Below are 19229 nucleotides of genomic sequence, written 5' to 3'. Positions count from 1 at the left end.
TGATAAGGTGTGTGATCTGACCAAGATAAATGGAGTTTCAGAAGACAGCTTTAAGCTAAGACTATTCCCATTCAGTCTTGGTGATAAAGCTCATCAATGGGAGAAGAATCTTCCAAGAGGCTCCATTCAAACCTGGGAGCAATGCAAGCAAGCCTTCTTATCTAAGTTCTTCTCTACCTCAAGAACTGCAAAACTAAGGAACCAAATCTCTAGCTTCACTCAGCAAAGCAATGAAAGTTTTGGTGAAGCATATGAGAGATTCAGGAGCTACACAAACCAATGCCCACACCATGGGTTTAGTGAGGCTTCTCTTCTCAGCACACTGTATAGGGGAGCTCTTCCCAAGATTAGAAACCAGCTGGATACTGCTTCCTGATTTGGACTAAAACATGTACACTAAATGATGCAATTTATGAATATATCAACTTAGCATTGAGCAATGATACTTATGGTGAAGACTATGACAGATCAAATAGGTCTGAAGGTTCAAGCTCAGAACAGAGGCTCACCAGAGAAGTTAAGGAGTTGAGGAGTGAATTAGACAAGCTGAAATTCACCACTCAGAAGCCAATACATTATGTTGGAGAGTATGAGGAACCTTCTCAAATCTTTGAGAACATAAGTGAAGAAGGTCTTACCCAAGAGGAGCTCAACTACATTGGGAATCAGAGGTTCCAAAGATATCAGTATGGTAATGCCAATCCAAACCTCTCTTACAGGAACACCAATGTAGCTAACCCACAAGACCAGGTCTATCCCAATTCTCAAGCTCCAAAGAACTTTGTTCCCAAGCACAACTTTCAAGGGTCATTCCAACCCAAGAATCAATTTGGTCAGAATCAGAGTTTTGGTCAGCAACAGCAACCATTTCAGGGCACTGGTTACACTTCACAGCAACCAAAGGCACCACCAGGGTTTGGTCCACCACAGTTCCAACAGCAGGCGCCGGTTCAACAACAGTTTCAGCCACCAATGGTTCAACAGCAACCACAGATGGGTACAGATATGGTTGGTATTCTGCAACAACTACTTCAGGGTCAACAGACTATGCAGCAGGAAATCAAGGAACTGAAGCAAAACCAGGCATCAAGCTCAAGGAACCAAGGTCACCTACCTGGAAAACCAGAACCCAACCCCAAGGAATATGCCAAGGCCATAACACTGAGGAGTGGCAAGGAGTTACCTGGTATTGAGAACAACAATGTGATCATTGAGGACAATGATCAACCTGAGGGGGAGGCAGCCTTAAAGGATGATCAAGTTGCTGAGAAACCAAGGTCAGAAAAGGGTAAAGAGGTAGCAAAGGAACCAGAACCAGAGAAGAAGTATGTGCCACCACCTCCATACCAACCCAAGCTCCCATTTCCAGGGAGATTTAAGAAGCAACTAGTGGACAAGGCAAGAGCTGTATTTGAGAAGGCACTCAAAGAGACACCACTCACAATGCCTCTCATTGATGCATTCTTAATGATGCCAAAGATGGGGAAGTTTTTGAAGGATGCTATTCTGAACAAGACAAAAGAGCTTCAAGGCATGGTAGTACTAAGTCATGAATGCAGTGCTATCATTCAGAGGAAGTCCATTCCAAGGAAGTTAACTGATCCAGGGAGCTTCACACTCCCTTGTGCCATTGGACCTCTTCTATTCTCTGGATGTCTTTGTGATTTAGGAGCATCAGTCAGCTTGATGCCATTCTCCATAGCACAGAAGCTGGGCTTTAGAGTTTTCAAACCTTCAAAGATTTCTCTTATCCTTGCAGATAGATCAGTTAGATTGCCTGTTGGTATGTTGGAAGATCTACCTGTCAAGATAGGTGGTTTTGAGGTTCCAACAGATTTTGTTGTGCTGGAGATGGATGAAGAGCCAGTAGATCCTCTTATCTTGGGCAGACCATTCTTAGCCACTGCAGGAGCTATTATTGATGTGAGAGGTGGGATAATAGAGCTTCAACTTGGGTCTGAAAAGCTCAAGTTTGATGTGAATGAGATGATGAAGAAGCCCACCATTGAAGGTCAATGTTTCTATGTAGAGACAATGGATCAGTTGGCTGATGAGTTGCTTGAGGAGCTGAACACAGAGGATCCTCTTCAAGCTACTCTGACTCAAGAACAAGGAGACAATGGGCTCTTGGCTGAAGCAAGTGAAGGGTATAAGCTGTATCTGGACAATGCAAGAGAGCTGGGTCCTGAAACAAGGTTTGTGGAGCTGGAACAGAATGGCACTGAGGTTTTTGCAATCCAAGAATCAGTCACCAGCCAAAGCAGCTTGGACCAGGACTGGAATGAGGCTGATGCACCCTCTGTTGAGCTCAAACCTCTACCAACAGGGCTCAGGTATGCTTTCTTAGGACTAAACTCCACATATCCTGTCATCATCAATGATAGCCTATTAGAGGACCAAGAGAGTGCATTGCTGAATGAAATAAGAAAGTTCAGGAGAGCCATAGGGTATTCTTTGGCTGATATTAGAGGGATCTCTCCTGACATCTGCACCCATAGGATCCACCTAGAGGACCAATCTATGTCCTCTATTGAGCACCAACGTAGACTTAACCCCAACCTTAGGGAAGTGGTTAAGAAGGAGATACTAAAGCTTCTTGAGGCAGGGATAATTTACCCAATCTCTGACTCAAGATGGGTATCTCCTGTTCATGTTGTGCCCAAGAAAGGTGGGATCACAGTGGTGAAAAACGATAAGGATGAACTCATAGCTCAAAGAACCATAACTGGCCACCGCATGTGCATTGACTATAGGAAATTGAATTCTGCTTCTAGAAAAGATCATTTTCCTTTACCATTCATTGATCAAATGCTTGAGAGGTTAGCTAATCATCCTTATTTTTGTTTTCTCGATGGGTACTCTGGATTTTTCCAAATTCCCATAGATCCAAGAGATCAAGAGAAAACAACATTCACATGCCCTTATGGCACTTATGCTTATAGGAGAATGCCTTTCGGTTTATGTAATGCACCGGCTACTTTTCAAAGGTGTATGATGCACATTTTCTCTGACATTATTGAAGAGAAAGTTGAGGTGTTCATGGATGACTTTAGTGTCTATGGCTCCTCCTTCTCGGATTGTCTCTCTAATTTGACACAGGTGTTGGAGAGATGTGAGCAACACAGCTTGGTGCTGAACTGGGAGAAGTGTCATTTCATGGTGCAAGAAGGGATAGTTCTTGGGCACAAGATCTCTGAAAAGGGCATTGAGGTTGATAAGGCAAAGGTGGAGGTTATGGTGAATCTGCAAACCCCCACTTCAGTTAAAGGGATAAGGAGCTTCCTGGGTCATGCAGGGTTTTATAGAAGATTCATAAAGGACTTCTCAAGGATTGCCAGGCCCTTAACAAGACTGTTGTGCAAGGAGGTGGATTTCATCTTTGATGTTGAATGTGAAGAAGCCTTTAAGTTGATCAAGGAGGCATTGGTTAGTGCACCAATAGTTCAGGCACCAGACTGGTCCCTACCTTTTGAGGTCATGACAGATGCTTCTGACTTTGCTGTTGGAGCAGTACTTGGACAAAAGAAAGACAAGAAGTTGCATGTGATCTACTATGCCAGTAGAACACTTGACTCTGCCCAAGAGAAGTATGCTACAACAGAAAAGGAAATGCTGGCAATAGTTTTTGCCTTTGACAAGTTCAGAAGCTACCTGGTGGGATCAAAGGTCATTGTGTATACTGATCATGCAGCCCTTAGGTATTTGATGACCAAGAAAGATGCCAAGCCAAGGCTGTTGAGATGGGTTCTATTGCTCCAAGAGTTTGATATGGAAGTGCTTGATAAAAAGGGGATTGAGAATGGTGCTGCAGACCATCTCTCAAGGCTGAGGATTGAAGAAAAAGTTCCCATAGATGATGCTTTGCCTGAAGAGTCTCTGATGGTGCTCCATTCATACTTGGATTTTGAGGAAGTAGAAAGCATTCAAGAAAGGAGGATGCCTTGGTTTGCAGATATAGTGAACTATCTTGCATGTGGGGTGGAGCCTCCTGAATTGGATGCTTACAAGAGGAAAAAGTTCTTCAGAGATGTCCAGAGATACTATTGGGATGAGCCCTACCTCTATGTTCTGAACAAGGATCAGTTATACAGAAGATGTCTTGCTGAAGAGGAGATGCAACCTGTGTTGCAGGAATGTCATGGTTCTGCTTTTGGAGGTCACATGGGGGCATTCAAAACTGTAGCAAAGGTTCTTCAAAGTGGGTTCTGGTGGCCTACAATGTTCAAAGATGCCCAATTGGTGGTTTCAGCTTGTGATGCCTGTCAGAGGCATGGAAATATATCTAAAAGAAGTGAGATGCCTCAGAACCCCATTCTAGAAGTGGAGATCTTTGATTGTTGGGGGATTGACTTTATGGGACCTTTTATTTCATCCTTTGGAAATCAATACATACTTGTTGCTGTGGACTATGTGTCCAAATGGGTTGAGGCCATTGCTTCCCCTACCAATGACTCCAAGGTTGTAGTCAAGCTGTTTAAGAGCATCATATTTCCAAGGTTTGGAGTTCCAAGGGTTGTCATTTCTGATGGAGGATCCCACTTTTTGAACAAGACTCTGGAAGGTTTATTGAGAAAGCATGGAGTTAAACACAAGATAGCTACTCCATATCATCCCCAAACTAGTGGCCAAGTGGAGGTATCTAATAGACAAATCAAGGCCATTCTGGAAAGGACTGTCAGCTCAACCAGAAAAGATTGGAGCAAAAGGCTGGATGATGCATTATGGGCTTACAGGACTGCTTTAAAACTCCAATTGGAACATCACCATTCAGTCTGCTATATGGGAAGAGCTGCCACCTTCCTGTGGAGTTGGAGTACAAAGCTATGTGGGCTGTGAAGTTTCTAAACTTTGATATCAAGACAGCTCAGGAGAAAAGAATCATGCAACTCCATGAGCTTGAGGAGATTAGGCTTGAGGCTTTTGAAAGCTCAAAGATCTATAAGGAGAAGACCAAAGTCCTGCATGACCAAAAGATTTTAAAGAGAGAGTTCAAGTGTGGTGATTTGGTCTTGCTTTTCAACTCCAGACTTAAGTTGTTTCCAGGAAAGCTTAAGTCTAGGTGGTCTGGACCTTTCAAAGTTCTTGAAGTGAGGCCTTATGGTGCCATTGTCTTGGAAGGGAAAAATGGTCAGGAATTTGTGGTGAATGGACAGAGAGTCAAGCATTACTTAGTTTCACAAGGGAAAGAGGAAGCTACATCAGTTCCTCTTCTTGATCCACCAGCCTGTTAACCAGGTTCTCAAAGTCAAACTTAGAGACTTTAAACAAAGTGCTCTTGGGAGACACCCCAAGCTTATCTTTGTACATAGTTCTTCTGATTTCTTCTCTTTTCTTTTATGTTTTAGAACTTTTTGATGGGTTTTGTGAGTTGGTCTCAGGTACTAAGTGATCTTTGGAGGACATAGCTCAGTGATGAATGGAAAGAAGCATGTGAGAGAGCTGAGAGAAATGTTTAAGGCCAGAAAAACGTTTAAGTCCCAAAAGCTGCGGCCTAGGAGTGCGGGTCAGAAGAGAAGAGCCCAGGCCGCAGCAAGGTTCGGAATTTACTCCGGCCTGGGCGTGCGACCTGGAAAGAGGAAGGCCGAGCCGCACAGAAAGAAGAAGGCCCGAAACGTTTAAGTCCCATCTACTGCGGGATGGTTGCGCGGGTCAGAAGAGAGGGAGCTATGCCGCACGACTATTCGGAATTTACTCCGGCCTGGGCGTGCGACCTAGGAGCGTAGACGCTGAGCCGCACCAAAAAGAAGAAGGCCGAGGGTTCTAAGTGTTAAACCGTGCGACCTGGTGCTGCGGCCTGAAACCCAAGGAGCCTAAGTCGCACGATCGTTCGGAATTTACTGCGGGATGGTTATGCGGCTCAGAAGAACGATGGCCAGGCCGCACAGAAAGAAGGGAAACCCAAAATGCCTAAGTCCCAGAAGCTGCGGGATAGGAGTGCGGGTCAGAAGAAAGATGGCCAGGCCGCAGAAAGACTCGGAATTTACTCCAAGATGGTTGTGCGGGTCAGTAGAACGATGGCCAGGCCGCACAGAAAGAAGGGAAACCCAAAATGCCTAAGTCCCAGAAGCTGCGGGATAGGAGTGCGGGTCAGAAGAAAGATGGCCAGGCCGCAGAAAGACTCGGAATTTACTCCGAGATGGTTGTGCGGGTCAGAAGAACGATGGCCAGGCCGCACAGAAAGGAAGGAAACCCAAAGAGTTTAAGTCCCAAAACCTGCGGGATGGTTGTGCGGGTCAGAGCAGAGGATGACCAGGCCGCACGAAATTTTTTCCGGTTCTACACCGAGACGGTCACACAGCTCGATCCCGACAGTTCCCGGACGCACAAAAGAGAGAAAGGAGGCCGGTCAATGAGAAAAGGATGGGTCAAAGCCTTGACTGGTCAAAATAGATCTATTGACCACCAGTCCAGAGGCTTGACCCTACCCCACACTCTCTCTTCCTCACTACAAACCCGAGTTTGCAACTATCTCTCACTTTTCTCTCCATTGTTTTCACCATATCTCTCTCATTTCTCCACCAAAATTGTTGATTCAAAGTGCTCTGAGCTCGTTTTTGAGTTGTTAACATCATCCTGATTGCATTTCGAACTTGTTGCATCTTAATCCCAAGGTATTTCGCCCTGTTGAAACTCATCTCTTTCCATGTTCTTCAATGGTGATTTTTTGAACTTTAAAGTGTGGAATCGATTTTGATAGGTTGTTTTAGACCTTGGGATTATTTTTATAAATGCTAGGGTGCTAGATAGTCTTGGAAAACAGAGCACTTTGTTTGTAATTACCTGTTCTTGAATTTTGAAAATTGTTGCAACAATTTTTTTCAAAATTTTGAGACTTTTGTGAGGTTCATCCTTGTACTAACAATATTTTTGAGAATCTCTTGGCAGATGACTGAAAGAACCAACTCTTTGGCCAAGAAGAAGGGCCCTGCATCAAAGGGCAAAGGTTTGGTCTCAGGAACTTCAAAGCCAAGAAACAAAGGTCAAGGTGCAAAGAATACTACAAAGCAAGGAAAGTGTGATCCAGCGCCAAAAAGGACAAGGCCTGAAGGAAGAGCTTTGGTGGTTGCTTCTGGTTCCAAGAAAAAGGGGAAACAGTTGGCTGTGGTATCTGAGAGTGAACAGACTGAAAGTGACTCCGGCAGCTCAGCTGGTGGTTCCCAAGGCACCAATGAAGAGGGATCAAAGAAGTTCAAGAAAACTGAACCAGAAACACCTGATTATCTGGCTAAGTTTCAGCAGATAGAGATCCAGCAAGGGAGATTCCCTGATTTGGACTTTCTGAAGAAGATTGGCCTCTATGAAGATGTCAAGACTTTGCTTGGGAACATGGGTGTTGAGTCACTTTTGGAGATGAGAGAAATCGCTTATGAGCAAGAGTCCCAAGAGTTCTTGGCCTCCTTTGAAGCTTTCATTTACTACCCAAGGGATTCAAGAATCATTCAAGGAGATGGGCTTGGACATGTGGAGTTTACTGTGAAAGGGAAGGAATATTCAGTGTCATTCAGAGAATTGAGTAAGATCTTTGGGTTTTCAACACCTAGAAATGAATTTCTCTCCAACTCGGTCAATCTCAGAAAAGATGAGATCCAACTTCTATGGAGATCAATTGCTTCTGGGAAGTACACAGCTGGAACAGCTAAGGCCTCTTGGATAAGGAATCCAGTTCTGAGATATGTACACAAGATTCTCTCTCACAGCTTCTACTTCAAGATTGATGTTGGAAGAGTTCACAAAGGAGATCTGCTGCTTCTGGGTGTAGGGCTGAGGCCGCTGATGCCAACACATGAAGATGGGGAACCCTATGTAGGGTATGAATACCCACTTTGCCTTGCATCTCAATTAGCAAGGTCTTTGATGTTCTACAAAAAGTGCATGTGGGATTCTACAAACAAAGATGCAAAGCTGACCCATGGATGGGTGGTAACAAAGATCTTGAAAGCCATGGGGTATAGATTCAAGGAGAACAAGGCAAAGTTTGATCTGATTAATGAAGCACATTTGTGTAGGATTGGCTTTCTCCAAGGAAGAGTGGGTACCAAGGCAGTCTACAACTTCAAGACACTCATCAGTGAGCCAGCCCAAGTTCTCCTACCCAATCCCTCCATCACCACAGTCCAAGTTAAAAGGAACATTCACTTCTTCTTGCTGAAGGAAGAGCTGTACAATGTCCAAACTGATCCACCAATCCTCACATACAGGCAAGCTTGCAGAGAAGAAGCCTCCAAGGGAAAGAAAGCAACCGCTGAAGATGCTACCACAAGTGCAGCTGGTGCTCACGATGCTGATCTGCCTCCACCTCAAAAACGTTTTGGTGGAAACAGATATCACTTTGATGATTACAACTGGGAGGAACCAGGCACTTCAGGGTTCAGAGCTCAACAGAAGATTGGTATTCTCCAACAATGGTGCAAGTACCAAGACAAAACCATCCACAAGATGGCCAAGTGCATCAAGGAGATGAAGAAGAGGATCAAGCAGCTTGAAAACCCTTGCAAAGGTGGGGCTCCAGCACCAGTTTCACCAAGGAACAGAGAGGAAGTTGGGGAGAGTTCCATGAACTGCACAGCCTTGGTCGCATATGGAACCACTTGGGTAGATCTTGACGACGGGAGTGATGAAGCCAGCCACCATTCTTGGGAAACACCGTCAGGCCACACATCGAATTTCAACAGCCACTAGGTAACACTCAAAACCTTGTAAATAGCATGTAGACTTTCTTTTCCTTTTGCATTTTGCTTGTTTCCTTTTGCATTTTGCTTGTTTGCTTTGGTTTCACTTCTTTCTCATACTTTTATAACACAAGGGACTGTGTTATTTAAGTGTGGGGGAGGAGTTTCATCCTTTACTAACCATGTTTTCTATTTTCTCATTTTACACTTTGAGTCTTGAGTCACATTCTAGTTGCATAGTCATCTAAGTGCATATAAAAACCAAAAAAAAATGGAAAAATCTGAAAAATTTTCACAAAAAAATGATCATGTAGTTGCATTCTCATTTTTAGGATTGAGTCTAGATTGCATTTGCATATAGGTTGCATCTTGCAAGGAGTAATGATAGGTTTTCTAGAGAGTACATCACTTTGAGAACTTGAATTGAATATGCTTGTGAATCTTTTTCTATGCTTGCAAAGTCTGAAATGATTTGAATCTGAGAAGCAAGTTTGAATTAAACTCAACTCTAATTAAGTGGGAACCTTGAACTTGACTTGAAAATATCTTGTGATGCATTGTTTGAAAAAGCTTGTGGATACCAATATACATACTTGAGCTAGAACCACTGTTTTCACCACTCTTTTCCTTAGCTCAAGTAGCTGAATCCACATCAAGGATCAGTTCCTATACCTTGAACCCATCCTTCTTTTAAGCCAATGTTTGTGTGTGAATTGAAAGGCCACCTTGGATCAAACTTAGCAGAAAGTGTTAGGTTTAGAGCGACAAGGGCAGGTCTCATTGAGTGCTGTGTTCCAACATCAAGGAACTGAGAGTTTTGGCGAGGAATAAGTGTGGGGGAAAAGACTTTTTGGTGAGTGGAAAAAGGTGAGATGAGTGGAAAGAGAGAGTGAAAATAACTAGGGGAATGAAAGAAAAAGAAGTCAGTCTTGGTGTTTTGAGAAAGTGAGCTCTGGTTCGTTGAAAAGAAAAATCTAGCCTCTAAGTGAAAAAGAAAGAAAAGAAGCCAAAAGCTCAAATGTTTTGATAAGAAAGAAAGAAGAGGCTAGAAGTTGTAAAAGAAAAAGAGCTGTGTAAAGTTTGAGTTCCAAGACTTGAGAGTGAAAGTGAAGAACAAATCCCCTAGTGAGAGAAAAATGAGTGTGAAAAGTGAGGTCTTTGAGCAAGAGAGGAAGCTTTGAGTAGAGGGTGGGGAGTGATGAGTCTTTGCCCTTGTATGCATAGGTTGCTTTTTACCTTTAGCATTCTGCCAAAGTTTGATCATTCATAGAGAGATCCCTTTGCTGCATTTAACCCACTTGAACACTGATGAGATCATTTTAATCTCATAGCCTCTCCCTAGCCAAGCCAGCTTGTTTAAACCTTGCATCATGAGATCCACCTGATAAAAGCTTAATGAATGTGAAAGAGTTGAGAGAGAGAAGAACTTGTGGAGATTCCTTGCTGAGTTGACATATATCTGAGTATGGCTTGCATTGCATAATTGAGCATGAACTTGAATTCTCATTGTGATCACTTCTCTCAAAAAGAAAATGTGAACTCCCATTGCATACAACCTCTTTCTCTCATTTGCTCTTTTTGCTTGAGGACAAGCAAAGGACAAGTGTGGGGGAGTTGATATGTTCATAATTTGCATCATTTAGGTTGCATAAATCATTCCAAATCATGTTTTATTTCATGTATTTTAGGTCCCTAGGGTTTGTTTTAGAACTTAGGAGATGCATTAGGTCCCAATGAGTCTTTGCATGTTTTGAGTGTCTATCAGGTGATTATGGAGCTGAAAAGATGAATCCAGGAGGTGGAATGGTGAGCAGAGCTTGAAAAAGTGGAAAACTTGAGTCTATGGAGGTTATCGGCCATTCTCGCTGGCCAGGAAGGTTTTACCGGCCATTTTCATGTACCGCGGGAAGCTTTACCGGCCATTTTCACGTACCGCGAATTAAGTATATCGGCCAAAATCTCCGGGTGCGAACGAGTCTCAGAAATCACCTGTCCGGGGAGCCTTCCGGTCCGATTCAGATGGCGGGTCCTTCATAGAAGTTGGAGAGCATTGAAGCACGGTCTCATAGCAATTGGAATCGTAGAATTCGGACGCGTGAGCAGAGAGATAAGCTCGTCGGAAGAAACCCCTGTCTCGCAGGTATTCCGGACCGAGCAGATCAGTTCTGAAGGATGCGAAGGACGGTGCACTTCCAGGCCGATTCAGCTTCCGGGTCCTTCATGAGAATCAGAGACATTTGAGTCTTCTTTCCAGAACGTCCAAGAGCATTCAATTCGGATCTATGAGCAGGAAGATACGGCCTCCGGAATGGACACATGTCTAGACGCCTCTCTCTGGTCGTATACATGCACTGCAAAGATGTGCCCTCCAGGAAGCCTTCCACCTCCCAAGCACTGAAACTTCCTTCACAAAAGTTGGAGATAAATGAGTCCTCTGTCTTCTGCAACCGAAATCATTCAATTCGGACAAGTATCACAGGAGTTACACTCTCCGGAATGCGAAGTGATCTAAGCTGCTCTGATGCTGCGAGTTGAAATGTGCGGGTAAACTATCACTGGAAGAGGTCTGGAGCTCCCGAGCAAGAGAAATGCTAAGTCCACAATCGTGCGACTTAGGCATGCGAGTCATCCGTGCCTGGATCTATGCCGCACGATCACTCGGAATTCACTCCGACTTGAGCCTGCGACCTAAGTGCAATAGAGACCAACCCGCACAGTTTCTACATCCCCCAGAAACCGGCTCAGCCCTGCGAGTTGGAGAGGAAGGAGACCATGCCGCAGAAACACTCGCAATTTACTCCTAGATAGGCGTGCGGCTCCGACAAGGCGATTCAAGCCTCACAAGACAAGTCTTCATCTACTGCGACTTAGGTGTGCGGCCTGGGACATACTGAACCGACCCGCAGCTTTTCCCACTTTATCCATTAAAGCCGGGTCAGGACCCGGTTTGTTCCGGGCTGACCCGGTTCATTTTTAAGAAGGTATAAATCCTTTTTAGGGTTTTTTTGGGGGAGAACTAAGTTTTATTCCCTTTGTCTCTTGCCTCTTTTGTGAAAAAGACTCCATTAAGAAGAGAAATATCTATTTTTGAGTGTTTAATCAAGAGAGTTTTAAGAGATCTGGGTGTTTAAAGCTGTTTACTTTTGAATCTATCATCTCTATCTCCATTTCTCATCATTAATCATGCTAATCTTCTCAACTTGCAAAGGTTTAAGAGAGATTAGTATGATTAGTGAGTAATCCCATATTAAGGTCTTAGATATGTAGATTAGGGTGCTTAAGTGGTAGATTAGCGAGCTTAGGGGTTAGATCATGCATATTCCATTCTCTACAACTTGTTCTCTATGCTAGATCCATACAAATCATATGTGGTCTAGATTCTGGGCATTTCATGCACCAAAAGTGTTTGATGAAATGCCTGAACCAAAGTTGTTAGAGGTTTAAGTGTTATTCATCATGGGAATGATTGTTTATATGCTTAAATGACAGATTAAACTGATTCTTAATGCTTGTTAACTCATGTTTCACTGATGATGATTGGGTTTGAAACTGATTTAGCATAGGAGTTAATGCCTTCATGAGAGGATTAACTTAGTTAGAGATGTTTATGTTAAATGGCTTGCTTGATCATATGATTCATTAGCTCATTAGTTTATCACTGAAGGCACCCTAATCCACTATCATGTCTAAGACCTTTCTTATCATCATTCATACATTCTCATCATTTGTCATTGTTTAGTTCTTGTTTAAGCATTTCATTAATCCTTAATCCTGTTTAAGTTTGTAGTTGTCTCTAGATTAATCAAAACCCACTCTTGTTTGCTTGAATTAAGAACTTGATCAAATAGCTTAGTGTCTAACACCACATCTGGATTGATAAACCTCTTTGTGCTACATTGACAAGGGGATTGATAGCCCTGAGACCCTTAAAAGTCCTATCTATCAAGATCCCTCTTCCTCTGTCTTTATAAGAGACCTTAAGAAATTGATCTTCTTCCATAATCCCTCCTTTCATTCGTGCTTCTTGAATCAGGAGACTGTTCTAGAGTTCATCTGGTGTGAGAGTATCCAGGTTGTTAGATTCTTCAATTGTGCATACCACGCAATTGAACCTCATTGTCATGGACCTTAAAATCTTCGCCAAAATGGCATTCTCTAGAAGTGAATCTCCATACACTTTCATCTTTTTAGCTATCGCAAGAACTCTTGCAAAATAACTGTTCACCATCTCTCCTTCCTTCATTTGAAGTGTCTCGTACTCCTTGCGTAAAGCTTGGAGCTTGCTCTCTTTACCTTGGTGGATCCTTCAAACTTCCGTTTCATACTTTCCTAGATCTGTTTGCTTGTGTCTGTATTGAGGATGGCGTCAAAAATATCTCTATCGATGGATTGATAAAAAAAAATCCTGAGTTTCAAGTTTTTCAAACGTCTGTTCTTTAATCACCTTCTGTTCTGCTTCAGTAGGATTGACTCCTTCGAACCTGCTGATCCCCTTCTCTATGAGATCCCAATACTCCTTCGAACGAATGAAGTTCTCCATCAGCGTGTCCAATGATCGTAATGACCATCGAACCGTGGAATAGCCGAAACAACGAACCCTTTTGCACTGCTGCTATCTCCCATTGGAATTTCTCGTTCTTTTCACTTCTCTCTCAACAAACTCAGGCTTTTTTAGTGATGAAGCTCTTATACCAATTCTTGAAATTGATAAGAGCATGTACATTAGAGAACCCCTCTAAGGGGCTCCTAAGAATTTTATATTAATCTTTTTGTAATTATGAACAATAGAGAACATGTTATTATCTTGGTCCTCCATTAGTGAACCTCAATAATGAAATTTGGTATAATCTCGTTGTAAGCTTGAGTCGAGTGTGACACTGGTGGTGGTGTAATCTCAGAAGGCGTATCGGTAAATGGCATCAGCAACACCATCTTCGTCATTGCTTACACCGATTACATCAGCCATGGTCTTTGTCTTCTCTGCATCGTTGCTCATAGCGACTCCAAATGAAGCAAGTTCCAGCATCTCTATGTCGTTTTCCCTATCCCAATCGCCATTACCTGATAAAAAAACTGATTTGCTTAATAACGAATTATCATACTTATGAACAAATATATCAAACAAATCCAATCTAAGAAATTATCATACTTATGAACTCATCGTTGCAAAGCATTACAGACAATTCCACGGTTTCAAACCCACCAACATCTTCTATGCCAGTTTCTCTTGTTTTATACTTAGAATCTTTCAATCCATCAAAAGCTAGCTTCATTGCCATTGGCACATTAAGACAAAGTATTTCCGCAATATTCTATAGAATCTCAAAAGAGAGAATTAAGAGCAGCAAATCGAAACAACCAGACATTATGATTCTCCCAGAAACGATGATTTTATATTCAAATTCGATTATCAAAGACAAGAAATAGACAAACCTGAATCTCACGATCATTAGGAAGCTGCTCCTCGATGCAGATACTGACACTAAGCTCCAATTCCTGTTTCTTCTTAGGTACTCTCTTCCTCATCTTCCTACTATATTCTCTCCTCTCCGCAAACGCATGACCTGCCGGTTTTGAAAGCTTCCAGTCTCTTCCTCCTTCTCTGCGTAGGGCGTGGAATCTCCGACAAATGAAGAATAATCAGTTTTTTTTTTTTGTTTTTTGTTTTATTTCCTTTCTTTGGTCTTTCACGAGCAAATGAAACTTCCAATTAATGGTTTTTGGTGAGAAGAAAAGGAGCCAAACACATGAAAATAAAAATGTAAATATTTAATTGTAGACTTGTAGTTGTCTTTTCCTTTCGTTTAACGCCCAACCATGTATCGATGCACACGTCACGACTTCTTTTCGTTTCTGGATGTGTAAATGATCTTAACCTAATTAAATACAACTATTCATTTTGCCAAATACCAAAATCTAATAGGAAATTATTGATTTATAACCATAAAACATAACTAAGATACACCATGCATATGTTAAAGAAAATGTCAAATAAAAATTCCAGAATTCGTATATCCACTTTGTAAATTGAATTCCAAATCTAACATGGTCCCAGACGGCCAGACCCTGTGTCAAGAATTTTTTAGATACAAAAATAAAAAAAAACAAAGAAGATCCTATAATATTGTATATGCAGAATGGACGAGGAGACAGACGCAAATGATATTTTTTTTTTTTTGGTAAAACAAGTGAATATTTTATTTCGAAACTTCAATGTAATCAAATATGGTTGTGAAGTCTTGTGATCTTCTACCATGTTACGGTCCTACCAACTCTCTCTTCCCAACTTTTTCTTATTAAATAAAAATACCAACTTCAGTTTTTATACTACAAATTATGTCAGTGAAATTTGCAATTAACAAGAGTAAATAAGTGGTGAACTCAGAAATTTTTTTCATAAACAAATAAATAAAGATATATATATATAACTTAGAAAGGAGTGTTCGTATCTACCCTTCAAAAATTATCTATGTAAATTCACTATCATCAATTTGGCTAGTCAAATTATTTTAAGGATTTAGGCTGTTGACAAAATATATATATATATATATATATATAATTTTATGAATGGAGATATTAATACTAAATTTTAATAAATTACACCAATTTTAAAATTTTAAAAGATTATTAGAGGCGAATAACTCCAACTTATTATATGTGGTTTTGCCACTAAATAAATTTAATTAGTAGGATACAAAGTTATCGAAGAATCTAAAAGAATTTGAAGTGGGAATTAAATTTAGACAAAATTATTTTGTTTCATTTAATTAGTACTATTTTTTTTGGTCGAATCATTTAATTAGTAATTTAAAACTAATTTTTCAATTCGATTACTGACACTAATAAAGTAATAAGTAACTTATTACCCTAGTTATAATAAACACATAAAAAACAGAGAAAAAAAAAAAAACATGGGAAAAGGAGGAGAAGAGGATTAGGCTGTTGACTGCTTTCACTACTTTCTGTATAATCACAGCTCTGCAAAAGAGCTTTCTTTTCAATTTGGGTTTCTCTCTTCTTCTTTCTCTGAATCGTCGCAAAACTCCACAATGCGAGTTTTCCCCAACCCGTCCATGGCGATTCTCTCTGTTTTCCTCTCGATCCTTCTCCTCACTCTCCCTCTTCCTTCAAGCCAAGATCTCAACGCGGATAGAGCCGCACTTTTATCTCTCCGTTCCGCCGTCGGCGGCCGCACATTCCGTTGGGACATAAGGCAAACCTCGCCGTGCAACTGGGCCGGTGTCAAATGCGAGAATAATCAAGTCACCGCCCTCCGTCTCCCCGGCGTTTCTCTCACCGGAAAGATCCCGGAGGGTATTTTCGGTAACTTAACTCGGCTCCGTACACTTAGCCTCCGTCTCAACGCTCTCACTGGCTCCCTCCCTTTGGATCTCAGCAGCTGCTCCGATCTCCGGCACCTCTTCTTGCAAGGAAACAGATTCTCCGGCGAGATACCGGAGGGTTTATTCAGTCTCAGTAACCTCGTGAGGCTTAATCTCGCTGAGAACAGCTTCACCGGAGAAATCTCCTCAGGTTTCACCAATCTCACGAGGCTCAAGACTCTGTACCTTGAGGATAACAATCTCTCCGGCTCGATTCCGGACCTAGATTTACCATTGGTTCAGTTCAACGTCTCGAATAACTCGTTGAACGGATCAATACCTAAAAATCTCCAGAGATTCAAGTCCGATTCGTTTTTGCAAACTTCTCTCTGCGGCAAGCCGCTCAAAATCTGCCCTAATGAAGAAACTGTACCGAGCCAGCCTACTTCCGGTGGAAACAGAACACCGCCAAGTGTTGAGGCGACCAAGGAGGAGAAGAAAAAAAACAAACTTTCCGGCGGAGCTATAGCCGGAATTGTGATCGGATGCGTGGTTGGTTTCGCTTTGATAGTTCTGATATTGATGGTGCTCTGCCGGAAAAAGGGCAACGAGAGATCAAGAGCCGTGGACATTTCCACAATCAAACAGCAAGAAACGGATATTTCCGGCGATAAACCGGCTGGGGAAGCGGCGGAGAACGGAAACAGGTACTCGGTGACTGCAGCGGCCGCCGCGGCGATGACCGGAAACACAAAATCCGGAGAAGCCAACGGACCCGTGGCGAAAAAGCTTGTGTTTTTTGGCAACGCGACGAAAGTTTTCGATCTTGAAGACTTGCTTAGAGCTTCAGCGGAGGTTTTGGGGAAAGGAACGTTTGGGACGGCGTATAAGGCGGTGCTTGACGCTGTGACGGTTGTGGCGGTGAAGAGGCTTAAGGATGTGATGATGCCTGATAAAGAGTTCAGGGAGAAGATTGAGTTGGTTGGTGCTATGGATCATGAGAATTTGGTGCCTTTGAGGGCTTACTACTTCAGTAGAGACGAGAAGCTTCTTGTCTATGACTTCATGTCTATGGGAAGCTTATCAGCTCTCTTACATGGTGAGTCTTTTTGATCAAAACTTGTGATTACATTGTCAAATTTCTTTCCTTTATTCTCTATTTTAGTTTATCTCGAGGTAAATCGGTGCTTAGTGACTATAAACAGATTGAATGGTGAAGACATTTAATTCGGACATGGATTAGTTTATCCACAAAATTTTAGTGCTTAATCTCTTTGATTTTGATTCTCTGTTGAATTAACATCCACAGGATTTACATTGTATTCGTATAGAATTTGGTAGGGACAAATATTGACATTGGATGCTTTGAGTAGCCAAAAGAAAACAATAGTGGAAAGCTACATGATTGTGTACTTAACAACCATGACAGCTCCAAGAGTTTTGCTCTGTTTTCTTTAGTTTCTATAATTGTCTTTTTGTCTAAATACAGGAAACAGAGGAGCAGGAAGGACTCCACTAAACTGGGATGTCCGATCAAGAATTGCTCTTGGTGCAGCTCGTGGTTTAGACTACCTTCACTCACAAGGCACTTCGACCTCTCACGGCAACATCAAATCCTCAAACATCCTCTTAACCAAGTCACACGACGCGAAAGTCTCAGACTTTGGCTTATCTCAGCTGGTGGGAGCTTCTTCAACCACAACCCCGAACCGTGCCACGGGTTACCGTGCGCCAGAAGTAACCGACCCGAAACGCGTGTCGCAGAAGGGTGACGTGTACAGCTATGGCGTGGTGCTTCTTGAGCTGATCACCGGTAAAGCTCCGTCGAATTCTGTGATGAACGAGGAAGGAGTGGATTTGGCGAGATGGGTTAAATCGGTGGTGAGAGATGAGTGGAGGAGAGAGGTTTTCGACTCTGAGCTGCTTAGCTTGGCGACGGAGGATGAAGAGATGATGGCGGAGATGGTGCAGCTAGGGCTTGAGTGTACGTCACAGCATCCGGACAAGAGGCCGGAGATGGCGGAAGTGGTTAGAAAGATTGAGAATTTGAGACGATCTGGTCCAGATCAAGTGGACGAAGCTGATTGATTGAGTGAAAAGCTGTTAATTGTTGGATTTTTAATTATTAATTTTTTAAGTAAATGGTTGGGGAAAAAAAATCAGAAATGAGTTCTTTAAAATTTAAATTTTTTTTTTTAGCCCCACTTATCAAAAGGAGAGGGGTTTTAGTGGTAAACTCTGCTGGCATTTGCAGTTGTTTGTGTTTGGGCGTGAGGATTTGGTGGTGATTGTAATTATTGTTGGTTTCTTAATCTTTTAATTTTATTTTCAATTTTTATTGCTTTATCATTTTGTCTCTTATGTTATATGTGACTTGGTAGCATAATATAATATATACTGGCAAACGCAGTTGGTCACTGTTTATGAAACAAAGTGGACACATTTTTTTTTGGTAAGATATAAAGATTATATTACCAATTTTCGGTTTTTGACAAAAATTACATGGATAACAAAAAAAACAAATTAAACAAAAATTACAAAATAACGACAAATAAGCAGCAAACCACAACAAAAAACTAAGAAAAACGGTTTGAGAAATTAAAAAAAATAAAACCGAACAATACCAAACGAGAACGTAGCAATCACACGCTGAAACGCGGATCATTCCATTTTACCATAGCTCCGAAGAACTAGAATTTTCATCTTAGTTGCCACGAACATCAACCCAAGGCCAGCCCTCAAATCTCATAAGGGGACACCTACAACTTTTCCGAGAACTAATAGAATTTCCGATTTCCGCAACGGACAAGCTAGGCGTTATGAGGTTTGTCTAACGAATACTATAATTTTTTGAGATTACAATATTCTTTTTTGTCGTGATTTTGGTTGGCCACTTGTGTAAAGGTTTTTTCTTGAAGATTTGATGTGTTTGATAGCTTTTAACTTCTTTCTTTATTTTGTATTTGTTTAAAAGGTTTGTAGACTTTGTTTTATCGACTAGAATAGTCAGATATCCCAAAACAAAAATCGATCAATTAAATTTTGAAATGAGAAAAATCAAAACTTGGACAGTTTTTATTAATTTAAATCAGCGTTCAAAAAAAATCTTGTATGTTTATTTTGGTTCCGTATGTTTGACTTGTTTTTGCTCATTCTGGTTAATGAAAATTATGTGTACTTTTTTTTGGTCAAACGAAAATTATATGTAATCACATGATCATATCAATAGTTTGCTTTG

General features: G+C 41.7%; 2 protein-coding genes and 1 non-coding gene across 4 annotated transcripts; 1 reads left to right on the top strand and 2 right to left on the bottom strand.

Annotated features, from left to right (window-relative positions):
* Nucleotides 1–190: 190 nt before the first annotated feature.
* LOC112083287 lies at nt 191–297 on the bottom strand. The gene has a single exon (XR_002897575.1). It is a non-coding gene; the product is annotated as a small nucleolar RNA R71 (small nucleolar RNA).
* A 13012-nt stretch (nt 298–13309) lies between these two features.
* Nucleotides 13310–14360, bottom strand: LOC112082890 (endoribonuclease YBEY, chloroplastic-like). Of its 2 annotated transcripts, XM_024150553.1 has the most exons (3): nt 14103–14353; nt 13819–13981; nt 13366–13730 (listed from the first exon to the last, which is right to left on the bottom strand). In XM_024150553.1, exons 1-3 carry the CDS (start codon nt 14193–14195, stop codon nt 13564–13566), a joined length of 423 nt encoding a protein of 140 aa, XP_024006321.1. In that variant the 5' UTR covers nt 14196–14353; the 3' UTR covers nt 13366–13563. The 2 variants fall into 2 exon arrangements, 1 of the variants encoding a protein (XP_024006321.1); XR_002897406.1 differs by lacking the exon at nt 13819–13981 and having other exon boundaries at nt 13310–13730; nt 14103–14360.
* A 1243-nt stretch (nt 14361–15603) lies between these two features.
* LOC18011327 (probable inactive receptor kinase At1g48480) lies at nt 15604–18316 on the top strand. The gene is made up of 2 exons (XM_006393338.2): nt 15604–17090; nt 17481–18316. Exons 1-2 carry the CDS (start codon nt 15719–15721, stop codon nt 18077–18079), a joined length of 1971 nt encoding a protein of 656 aa, XP_006393400.1. The 5' UTR covers nt 15604–15718; the 3' UTR covers nt 18080–18316.
* Nucleotides 18317–19229: the final 913 nt, after the last annotated feature.

Source organism: Eutrema salsugineum, unplaced genomic scaffold, assembly GCF_000478725.1.
Source record: "Eutrema salsugineum unplaced genomic scaffold, Eutsalg1_0 scaffold_7, whole genome shotgun sequence".
Lineage (NCBI taxonomy): Eukaryota > Viridiplantae > Streptophyta > Magnoliopsida > Brassicales > Brassicaceae > Eutrema > Eutrema salsugineum.
The sequence above is the reverse complement of the archived record's forward strand: the minus strand, read 5'-3'. Positions and strand labels throughout refer to the sequence as shown.